Below are 12,177 nucleotides of genomic sequence, written 5' to 3' on the forward strand. Positions count from 1 at the left end.
ATAATTTATTAGACGAAGATAACATGCCAGTACTATCACAATTCACTAGAAATCCAGAGCTCTTAGTTTGATGACCCTGCTGCTGGGTGGAGTTGGTTTGCTCGTTAAACGCTTAACCTGTAACAGCTGTGCTGGGGCGGTTACAGTTTAGTGGACCAGTTTGAACACTCCTGCTAGCACATCAGAAATGATCTGTTTTATCAAACACACAGATTCACATAGCAAGCAGATGTTAAAGACAATAAGCCTACTCAGACTTTTTTCAGGAAATGTGGTAATATTCCAATTGTGCAAAACTTAACAACGTATTTTGTGGCCAGACTTGGAAATTAAATGAAAAATTAACAAAATGTTTAATCGCCATCCCTCTTTTTTGCTGGTATGGTTGTCGTCTTTGATGTCCATCGAGCCAACAGAGGGTCTAATCTGTGTGAGAGGCTCCTGAGCAGGGGAGGGGAGAGAGGTTAAGAGCCGGTTTACCAACGCTGCATGGCCACTCGTTCCTGTGATATCCAGGCCGGCACTCTTAACACTTCAAAGGCTGGACTGACTTCTGAAGAAGCATTGGCCTTTCAACTTCTGGCGAGGTCAGCTGGTGCCTGGGTCTTCCCACACATCTGCACGTTATCACAGCTGCAGGCCACAGCGGCTACACTGCACACCCTGCACACTGTACAACCCCCCCCATCATCCAGACCCACCTTAACTCCCTGGGATTGTCTGCTGTCCACATGGGAACTTAATTGGTCTTATAAGTATATAAATCACCATCACTCTTTTCTGAATGGTCAAACCTGCTGCTATTAGGTCATCAAAGATTATTGATTAAAGAATAATCTGGAGTATTTGGGTTTTCTAACTTTCTGTTTCGGACAATGTTTCTGAATTGGAAAACTTCTCATATATAACAATTTAGCCATTGCTGAACATATCTCTTCTCTGCACCAAAGGGAAATGAGATACATGTATGTCACTAATTATGAGAGGGAATTTACAGGCACAATCATGTTTTGTTTTTTTAAAAGAGATCTTTGTCACATAAATTCATTTACATGATGTTGTTAGGTAAATATACTCAAGTGATGCATTAACATACAGTAAATAAGTTAAGCTCTATTTATCACAGGCAAAAACAGCAGTCTCTTAGTTGAAATTCCTGTGTTTGTTTATCTATTCATTTACCCCAACCATATCCATACACAAACTTTGAATAGAGACATATTTGTCATACGTCAAAAACAAATAATCTGGGTGGTCCTCGAAATGTCATAGCCAATGCAGTTCTATTGTCAATGCCTGTGTTTCCCCTTTTTAGCTCTACGGATTTCTAAAGATGGTTGACCTGGTTCTGTTTTTGATTTGAATCTGCAGTTCTCCTTTCCCCCCTGGAAATCAAGTCAACATTGGTGCAGCATGTAAAGTGTGGAGACTTCAGGCCAAACAGAGATACTGATTCCCATTGCTTTCCTGAGAACTCCCACTCCTTTTACTTTATTACAGCAACTTGACCATGTGTTTATCTTCCATTGTATATTAGTGAAACTTATATACATGTATATATAAGCTATTGTGAAGCTAGTAAGAGTCAGTGAAGCTAAGCCTGACAAAACAGTATTCTTAAATGTCTAATATACATTTAGAAATAGTACATAAGGGAGAAGTAAATCATTTTTGTATATGCAGAGGAGGAAACAAGTCGTTTGCCAATGTATTCCACTCAATTAGCGATGCTTTGAAGTGTCTTGTGCTAGTTTGTCAATTCATACAAGATCTCCCATCATCTGTTTAACTTGCATGTACATTTCCACATTAAAAGTGACTGATTATGGTATATAGCTGTCAAAAGCATGGTAACGTTTACACTCTGTGATATGTCTCCTGTGATCTGGCGTGGTGACAGGTGTGTGTTCAATAACCTTTCTAGGCAAACATAATAGGTTGAAGTCTTCCTATAATTGCATGTTGTCCAGAGAAAAGGAAGGTTGGTGTTGTTGTTGGAATAGGCCAGTGATCCGTAAAAGCCCCGACACAGCTCTGATAATTAGAGCCTTTCCACCTCAAAAACTCCCAAGATACAGTTTCACTACTGCAGAAATCTAATGATGGGATGCTTAACCTTAAACATAGTGATTATACCTGGGGATAAACTGAAGGTTATTTTCCATTAGGGATGTTCAATCAAGCAGAAGTGGATTTTGAATCAGATTTCTTTTTGATTTCACTCTCTACCACAAATGCTTTTATCTTTTTAGTTGATTTTCTATGAAGGCTCCAGACCTATTACCGTTCATGTACATGTGTTGACAAAAACATTTTTCATTTATTTTACTCGATTTATTATTAAATGTTATATAATGTTGGTTTTTTAAATTGTAATGTGCATACGTTACCTTTTCAAATGTACTTCTGTATCTAATTGTTGGGCTTTAAACCAGTCTACTTTTTCTTAAACATTGAGACTTTCATTTATAGGCTGTAGATTTTATCCATTCGTTTCTTTTGATTGTGTTTGGAAACTCTAACATTAAAGGTCATTACTTTTTAACTTAAATTATTACACATTTTCCTGAACAAAAAAGGCACAACACACATTTAACACAGTTTTGACTATAAATTTTGATTTTAATAATGGAACCATTAAATAAAGCATAACCAACCCTTCTGAACGGCAGCAGGCTTTATGTGCTTAACAAAAAAAATCCTCAATTGAGTGCCTACCATGAATGAAATCCACACAATTGCACATGAGCAATTTCTATTTGTACCAACATGGTCTTTTTTTTCTAATAACTTGTCAAAAGCAAAGTGTATAAAAAACAAATCAATGACACAAAATGTCACAGAGTCCACAAAGTGCAGGTAATTAAAGCTTTCGTAATGGTTTACATAACTGTGTTACATAAGTTAATAAGTATGTACATAATGACAGTCACGGCTATTCCTTACAGTGATTAAAATACGATTCCTCATCGTTATTTAGAAAAATCCATTCTAATGTGCTAATATTCTATCATTTATGGTTGATGTCATTAGGGATGATGGTCGAGGTGATATGTAGTGTATTATAATAACATTTAAAGGGTTCGTAAACATAGCCGGACAGAATAAAATACAGTGAGTATCAGAAAAAGATGAGATGACAACAGTGAAAACAGAGACAGCTTATGCCTGGGGAGGAAACAAAAACCAAAAAAGCATCCTGTTTAAATTAATCAACATTTTTATTCTAACTCCACTGACAGCATTTCAGAGGAATATGACAGAGGTCCAACCCTTGAAGTTGACCCCAGTCTGATCGGAGCAGATGTTGTTTTGAATTCTTCCTCAAACATTCATTGTGTTTCCACGCGGCTCTCTCTGGACCTGCGAGCTTGGAGCTGCCTGACGGGCAATCTGATTGGCTGCTTGTTGAATTTTTCCATTATTTCTTTGATACGTGACAGATTTGTGCGGCCGATGATGAAGTTGCAGGTGGTGGCGCCCATCTCGTAGCCCACCTCGCACTTTTTGCTGCTGAGGCTGTAGCCCTCGGCCCTGGCTGTTACCCTGTATTCCCCGGGGTTCAGCAAGCGCCAGTAATCGCCATCAGAAGCTGGATACACACAGACAACTATTATTTCTGCACTCTTGGACTGCTGGGTCGGGGTATTGCATGCTCAAACTAACATCCAGTTTGCAACACTGAATTTGAGGGGGTGTTACCCTTTAAAGCCTATTTCCAATGCTTGATAATGGTTAATAAGGATTATTGCATGGGAAGGTGCCCAACAATAAGCAATAATCACTTTTCCCGCATGTGAAATGAATTGCTATTGTGGTGGTTTCATTAAGTGTTTACTTAAAGGACCACGTAATCATTGAATTAGAGTTAAATTACAAAAAGGATAATAGTTTAAATCTTAATAGTGCAATAGCAGCAAAATGCAAATCTCGTCCTAGAAAGTAGACTTTAAAGAGCCTGCTATGCATCTGCAAAAAGGAAGCTTTCATATGAAGCCAAAAATAAAAGTTAGAGAGTTCTTTGTGTTCTGCTTGTGAGAAGACGGTGTTCTGTATTAAAAATAGCTCTGCTTTGTCATGTCTGATATTCTGGTTTTCTCTCTCTGCTGAAAACTGTCTATGTGGCATGGGAACATGGGCTCGCTTGTATTTCAGCCTTTTACACACTCAACAACGACAGTATCACTTCCTTCTGGGTCATTTGAACACCCTAACCTGTCTTAACAGACACTGAGAAGCAGTAGTCAAGTCACTATGCCTCGAGTCCAAGTCCAGGTTCAAGTCTCCAGTGTTCAAGTCCGAGTCAAGTCCAAGTCATTAAAAAAAAGTCCAAGTCGAGTCCGAGTCGAGTCCACTACTCATCCAAGTCAAGTCTGAGTCGAATCCCTATTGATCAAGTCCGAAGCCAAGTCCAGCACTAAAGTAAGCATGCATGTTGTTAAACTTCAAAAAAACACAACTGTGGTCCCGCAGCTTAAGGCGTGTCCTAATGGCGGGCGCAATGCATTTTACCGTTTAACGCACTCTAGTGCTCATATCTACACTCCTGTCCTCTTAACAATAACAATCGGCAAAATGCAACTCTCATATGCTTTATTTGCACAAACATAACCATGTATTTTATCATGAATAGCTTATTTACAAAAAGGCTGGCAGCACCAATGTTAAGCATAGATGTTGTTAAACTGGAAAAACATAACACTAACAGAAATTCAAAACTCTAATGTGCTTTATTTAATGTGCTTTTAACAGAAATACAGCAGGAAAATAAGTATTGAACGCGTCAATTTAACATGCAACTTTATCTACGTAAGAGAGAGAGACGGTAAGTGTAAGAGAGAGACAGTTAGTGTAAGAGAGAGACAGTTAGTGTAAGAGAGAGAGACAGTAAGTGTAAGAGAGAGACAGTAAGTGTAAGAGAGAGACAGTAAGTGTAAGAGAGAGACAGTTAGTGTAAGAGAGAGACAGTTAGTGTAAGAGAGAGAGACAGTAAATGTATCGTCTTCGAACAGGGGGAACATTTTGCTTTCCATTTTTTGCCATGACACGTGAAGTCCTTGAACGCAAAACGATCTGCATTGTCTCCTGGCATTTTTTCGCGGTTAAACTTAAGTTCACGTTAGTTTCTTTTTTTAATGAGAACATGACGTGACGTCATGTGCGATGTACGACATCGAAGCAGAAACACTTTCCCTTGTGCCAGAGCTAGAGGGCGAATAGCCTCGTTGCACGGTAACCGTAAATTCTACTTCCGCTGTTACTTGTATGCGCGTCTAAACTTCCGGTCGAACACTTCCGTGTTATGATAGCGTTTGACAGCTGGATACCGGTAACCGGCTTTTACTATTTAGAAGTGTACAATGAGTGTGTTCACAATAAAAGAAAGACGACTGACCTTTCAAAGGGTGGGGACATCGGCACTGCACTGTTGTGTACCTCAGTGTACGAATTCTTCGAGGTACAATAAGCTACTTTCCTTTCATCCATTTCCCGTTGACCCGGCGGTACGGGCCGAGTGGCTGAGGAGAATCCGAAGGGATAATTTCAGTCCGACGAAACATTCAAAGGTCTGCAGTAGGCACTTTAAAAGCACAGATTTTGTCGTGACAGCCGGGGGACTAAGAAAACTCAAAAAGGGATCAGTCCCTGTTCTGTTTTCTTGGAACGGGTTTGAGCTATCGGCACCTAGACCGAGTGTTTGGGAGAGGCGCCCGCGGCCAGATGTGGAGAGTCCCGATGTCTCTGACAACGAGATGGAAATCGCGGCTGTAGCTACTGACCACGACTACTCGGTGTTGCCACAAACGGTGATACGAGCAAGTGACTTGGTTGAGGACAACGAAGCCTTGCGTCGGAGGATTTTGGAGCTGGAACAGCAGATCGAGGGGCTACACCTGCGGCAGAGGTTTGGGTTACATCGTCTGACAGCGTCGGATGACAGCATTCGGTTCTACACCAGATTTGCGTCCTACCAGCATTTCCAGGCATTTTGGAGACTTGTGGAGCCTGCCGTGAACAGCAAAATGGTGAGGATTACCAGCTCGAAAACCGCCTCAAACAGCAGCAGCAGTTCCCCTCAAACGGTAAGTGCTTAGTCTTTCTAACATTGAAAAGTCGAGCAAAGACCACGTTAAATTATAAAAGTAAGTAAAGCTATTACCACAGTAATATCACTATGTAAGCGCTAATGTTAGCTATGTAGCTACAATAATATTGTGCCATAGTTACAACTTACCTTCATAATTGTCGATATAACTGGATAGGTACATTTTGTATCCCTTATCACGTTTGCTCTTCGGTGTAGAACTGCCCATCCGAACAAGTCGGTGGACATCTGAGATGGAAATGTTTGGGAGATCCTGCAGGCATCTAGTGTAGAAACTCGCCATGTTTGACGTTCACCGATATCACACCGGAAGTTTAGAAGCGCATACAGTAACAGCGGAAGTAGAATTTACGGTTACCGTGCAACGAGGCTATAAGAGAGCTTGACACACACATCATTCAGAACGGTGTATGCGTCAAGCTCTATTATTGGCCCCCTAGCTCCGGCTGTGAATCACGTAGGATCTCGCGGGAGAATGCCTCGGAAAGAAGAGAGTCTATCGATTTATCTAACATTTCTACGCCGTATTATGGCATACATTTTAATAGAAACATATCGAAAACGTTGCGAAAACGCGCAGGAGCGTTCGTCGACCTCAGGGTTTTAATGACAAGGTCGATTCCTTTCGAGTCATTGCGAGTCCGAATGCACGAGTCCAAGTCCGAGTTCAAGTCATTAGTGCTCAAGTCCGGGTCCCGGACTCGAGTACTACAACACTGCTGAGAAGGATGAAAAACGACGGCAGGTCTGTCTCTGAAGCCCATACAAATAGTTCCAAGAGAACATCTGGGCTCACATTGCTCACATTCACATGGCATAAGGGAATGTAATTGTTTCCCGGAATGCTTCTATATGAAATGCTAATGAGCTAATGAGTCTCTCAGCCTGGCAAAACATATTTCAGATATCAGCATCCAGGTTCAGTCTGTTGTGCTTCATTCAATATAACTGATTGCTCCAGATGGGAGAACAACTGCTTTGCAAATGTTTCTTTTTGAAGACACCGAAGCACATTCAAAGCAGCTGAGGAGGTACCTTTTAAGAAATAGTCTAAAATATTTCCTTACGGCAACAGAGAGTTTTTGTTTAAGAGGAAACAGTGGCTTATTTTGAGTTCCAGGAATAATAAAGGCTAATGTCCTTTTGGCCATTCAATTTCATGCTCAAAGTACAGATCTACTTTGAATGCTCCATTTTTTAGGCTTCAGCAGAGATTGCCTTGAGGACTCATAATGGATAGTCAAATTTAGAGCAGGAGGCCACGACAACAGTAGCTATGACTGGGACTTGAGTCAGACCTTATCATTCTCCAGCTGCTTTTGTTTGTGTTGTTTATTCTATGTTTACCTGGAATATGAACACAATGTAAGAGTGACTCACTCCTGAGGAATAAAGTGACAAGTATAGACAGTCGCCCTGACATAGCTCATTCTGCAAACTCTAAGCCTACTCACATAACATTTCAGAGATGAAGGGAAAGAAATATCCAAAGAAAAGACAGTGTTTTGTGTAAGTTGCTTGCAAAAGTGAATCATGATATGCTTAAATCCTAGAATTAGGTGAAATGTGATACCTGTGCGAATATCGTGGCTGATGCCCTCCACAGAGATGGTGGCATTTGCTATTCCGCGACCTTGCAGGTCCCTCACCACGCCTTTGATCCCACGATGCACCTGCACATAAAAAACACGACTCATGCAATCATGTGTAAATTCTGCCCCTATTTTACCCCATCTCACAGTCACCTTCATATTTGAAGGGATGTATGTTATAAGCAGGGGGGATGTGTATGGTGTATAATGTATGATGTTACATTTTGCAGAACAGTTAGAGTGTTTTAAAAGAAATTTCATCCACATCTTGTTTCATTATTTAAATTAAAGCTGTGTTCTAACAAGGGGCTGATCCTCTGAGGGAATAAAACATAACAGCCCTGAAAGTCCTCTCAAAGTGGCTGAAAGTACATAATTAGCTTGAGTATATAGACAGAACTTTTTTCTAAAAATTGTAGTGAGAAGAATAACAGGAACAAACAGGATGAGCTATCATACTCCTAAAATAACTCCCAAATTAATAAAAAGCGTATGTTTGTGTGGGTTCTCTTGTGTTTGCGTGAGTTGCGGGGGCTGCTTTGCCTCTGTACCTGCTCCATGAAGACAAGAAGAGACTCGCGATTGTTCTCCCACTCCTCCGGCAGTTCGCTCTCATGAGGGAATTTGTCACAACCCACATACATCGACAACTCAAAGCAGTTTGTGTGCAAATAGCTGAAGTCATTCATACCTGCCAAGAAAGAGAAACATCTGTGGGCCATGCAGACATAACTCAGGCCAGCTATTGTGTGGTTAAGGGATACAAGTTGTTTTAATAAGAGGGAAATGGATTTTTGATTTTTCCTTTGTTTGTCAGCCTGTGAATTCTTACATGATGCTTCCAGTTAAAAACAGCAAAAGGCGCCCTTTTCTGAATATGCAGATGTGTGAAAAACAAAGCTGCAGCTCAAAGGATCAGAGCTGAGCACAGAAATCCTGAATAACACAGAGCAAGGATCAGAGAAAAAAACACCCAACAGCTATGGACACTAACTGCCAGCCGCTGTGTGCCATGACGCTCCGTTGATGGTGCCGTCCTCCTTGGCGAAATCCTCTGTGTGGCAAACCCTTTGGTTGGCTGCAGTCATGAGGCGGTGGGTGGAGGCGTAGGAGAAGGCCAGCCAGCGGAAGCTGTGGTCATCAGGCGTGGGGGTCTGCTCCCTGCCCACGCCATGGGAGCGAGTTTTGTCGTAAGGGAAGGTCACCACCAGCTCCCCTCCCTGGATGTTGCCTCCAAGCACAAAGGGCAACTTCTCCATCCATGCGATCAGAGCCCTTGTCTCCACGGCAACCTACAGCAGGGACACATGAGAGGGGAGGATAATCTAATTCGAGCAATCATGTTAGTATTGTGATTGCCAAATGAACGTGCTTGCACTGAAAGAAATTACATGGCAGCGTGCTCTCAGGAGGGAGTGATAAAGACTGTTCACACGCTGTAAACTAATTTCACTAAGATTTATTCTGAAAAGTCAACCATTTTTTTAAGAGGCGGCAAACCAGCCTGTATCCTATGGCTTGTATTGACTTAAGGGAATGCCACTGCTGTTTGGACTCATAATTAAACCGGCCCTTCTATCTCAAAGCGCTGCTGAAGCGAGCGAGGTGAGCTTTCACAGCTTCCTGAGCCCAGATGGGGATCCCAGCTCTGCAGCTGCAGCAGCTATTCTGGAGGCTTTGGGCTCTCGGTAACGTCAAAACACAAGTGAGGATGAGCTTTTAATAGATCGTCGGGTCTATTTCAGCTCACCGCCTCTTCATCACAAATGCATCCGCTTTTCCCTAAATAGACAGCGGTGTTATGCTCATGAGGATGCCTTACCCTCTTTCAGAAAGCAGGAGCACAGGATAAGGACATTGAGACATAATTTGTCACCTGTAATTAAAAAACACTGGAAACTAAACGGCAATCACATTATTAAAGATGAAGCACTTTTAGGAACAAATTTGACACTGCTATACATATGTCACAAAATAAAGGTCACTGTGGAATGCTAGACATCTCTCAGGTGTTGAAGTTGAGTTCAAGCTTTTTGGGCAGATTTATGTGGCATTTCCATAAGCCATCATCTTATAATTGTATGCCTTTCCCTTAGTGTTGCTGAAATATACACAATTGAATGCATTTACAATAGTATATAACAGTCTATCAGACTCACTGAGGCGTTTTTGGACAGGTACCACTCTGGGGTGGGCACATGGTGGTTGAACATTTTCCGAGGGATCCACTTCTTAGCCTCGGCTTCCCAGAGTATGGAGTTGAGATCGGGGAAGTTATGGTGAATGTCTATACCGTCATTGCTCCATCGACCCAGAGACCATCCGCTGAGCTCTGAACCCTGGGCAAAAAAAAATAATACAAATGGGATAAAAATTTAAGAAAAACTGCACAGAAGTCAAACATCTGGTTGTTATAGTTAGAGGTCTGGTATAAAAGATGTCTCTGTTCGTACCACTTAAGAACAAGAGGAAAAAAAGATTTGCCAGAAAAAGCTTTCAAAGAACTTTAAAAAAAAGTATCTCTGAGGCTTTGGTCAGGATTATTTTGTTTTGTTTTGTTATTGTAATACTCAATTCGGTCACAAGAGGAGGAAGTGCACCACAACCACATGTTCTAAGTAAGACTTAAAGTTAAAATGTGAGTATTAATTAGTTGAAATACAAAACAACTGGCCCTTCAATGGTCTTTTTGTATGCCGCAAATTCAAGTCCAAGCTAACACGTAGTTCACTTTTGAAGGACAACGCTTTACAGTACGTAATGTGCATTTAGAAATCAATGTATGACATGAAGCCATTGACTAAAGCAACCGAACAGTGTCTGGCTTGCTTTTGATCTTTACTTGTCTGGATCTACTGTATTTTGTGTTCATGAATATTGTCCCTTTAATCTGGTAGTCCATCAGGACAGTTCATATTTTCCACCAGATCATTTGAACCAGTTTTCCAGCACGCACCACATGTGCTCTAATCGTGAGAAGACTTATCAACAGATATGGTGCTGTTCCCACCAGAGACCAGTGCCTCATATGTGGTCACTAATGGCTTCCTTGCAGACCTACCACTTCAAAGGCTTTCTCGTACCCATCGGGGTTGACAGATGGCAGTAGATGGATTCTGGTCTCCTCCACCAGGTGACGTATCCGCTCGTTGCCGGACAGATACTCCAGACACATGAACTGCATCAGAAGAAGGAGCAGCTCACGTCCAAGCACCTCGTTGCCATGGGAACCTGCAGTGTAACGAAACTCTGGTTCACCTGGTCAACAGGTTCAAACGAGAGGAGAGATTTAGGGTAAGGGGTGGAGAAAGAAGGAGATTAAATATGCAATCATTGCAACAGCACGTACACGACATAGAGGAAAATGTTCCAAGGAACGCGGTGTGATATCTCTGATGTTGTTATTATTTTATAATAAGTCTTGCTTAAATAAAGCAGACCATACTCACCAACTTCATGCTCTCCCGGGTTGTCAGAAATCTCTATGGCATACAGCTTGAGCCCACTGTGGCTCTTTCCTATGTTATAGATCCGTGTGACATTGGGGCACATTTCATTGACAACCTTCATAAGCTGTTGGAGGGAAATAATGAAGCATCAGCATTCAAGTGTTTGCATTAACTAATGGACATCAAGCAAGGAATATGTAATGTGTTTTCATGGGCTTGAAGAACATTTTGCTGCTAATAGGTACTTATACTTATTGACAATCATGAGTAAATGAAATGTACCCAAAAGTATTCTGACAAAACCCTTTTTGTTGTTTGTTAGCATCCGTGAGAGTCAAGGAGACAGGTTCAAGCAACACAAAGTCAATGGAGTGAGAGTGGGCGGGGCTTAACTGCACTGGGGCCTTTTGCCTACTGTCAATCAAATGAATAAATAATATTTAAGATTTTGTTTTTTTGGACTGTTCCTTAATTACTGAGGAATATTGTGCTTAACAGTGCAAAAACGTTAACTTTAAATCTTGCTTTTAAGTATTTTTATTTTGTGGTCGTTTTTTTCGGAGCTTCAAATTTGTACAAAGTAATCTTTCTATGTTATTGAAATTTTTAAACCAATATCAAAGTGCCTTGTCACAGATCTTTTTAATAACACTCTAGCAGATGAAAGGGGGGGGGGGGGGGCTGTGTGGAAAGGCAGTCAGGGTAATTACGAAGACAGGCTTGTGGAAGAGCTGATTAAAATGGCACCCACTATCACTTACCCATGTGGGCATGAGGGGAGACACAGAGAGGAAGAGCAACAGGAAAAACACTAACAAGCTGTGCAGAAATCTGTGTTTAGTTGTTCTTCCAGCTGTGGCAGAAGTCATTACACAGTCAGGAGTGATGGGGTTTTAATTAAATCGGAGCTGAATCTTGACTTTTCTAACCAAATAAATCATTAAACAAACATCTGGTTTTGTTAACAGAGGATTAAAATTCGGCAATGACATTCTCGCTGCCAATTTAATAAAGCAGAGGATTCCCCTGG

The 12,177-nt window shown here is 41.3% G+C and overlaps 1 protein-coding gene across 2 annotated transcripts in view; it reads right to left on the reverse strand.

The window, feature by feature from the left end:
* Positions 1 to 2,597: 2,597 nt before the first annotated feature.
* cpxm2 (carboxypeptidase X (M14 family), member 2) overlaps positions 2,598 to 12,177 on the reverse strand; it is a 31,939-nt gene continuing 22,359 nt past the window's right edge. For both annotated transcript variants that reach the window (XM_063894097.1, XM_063894098.1), the window contains 7 exons: positions 11,148 to 11,271; positions 10,760 to 10,956; positions 9,858 to 10,037; positions 8,693 to 8,990; positions 8,250 to 8,389; positions 7,680 to 7,779; positions 2,598 to 3,592 (listed from right to left, as the gene is read on the reverse strand). In XM_063894097.1, the coding sequence (XP_063750167.1) occupies positions 3,333 to 3,592; positions 7,680 to 7,779; positions 8,250 to 8,389; positions 8,693 to 8,990; positions 9,858 to 10,037; positions 10,760 to 10,956; positions 11,148 to 11,271 (1,299 nt within the window). In that variant the 3' untranslated portion in view covers positions 2,598 to 3,332. The remainder of the gene's footprint in view (positions 3,593 to 7,679; positions 7,780 to 8,249; positions 8,390 to 8,692; positions 8,991 to 9,857; positions 10,038 to 10,759; positions 10,957 to 11,147; positions 11,272 to 12,177) is intronic.

The sequence above is a fragment of the Eleginops maclovinus genome, chromosome 10 (assembly GCF_036324505.1).
Source record: "Eleginops maclovinus isolate JMC-PN-2008 ecotype Puerto Natales chromosome 10, JC_Emac_rtc_rv5, whole genome shotgun sequence".
Classification (NCBI taxonomy): domain Eukaryota; kingdom Metazoa; phylum Chordata; class Actinopteri; order Perciformes; family Eleginopidae; genus Eleginops; species Eleginops maclovinus.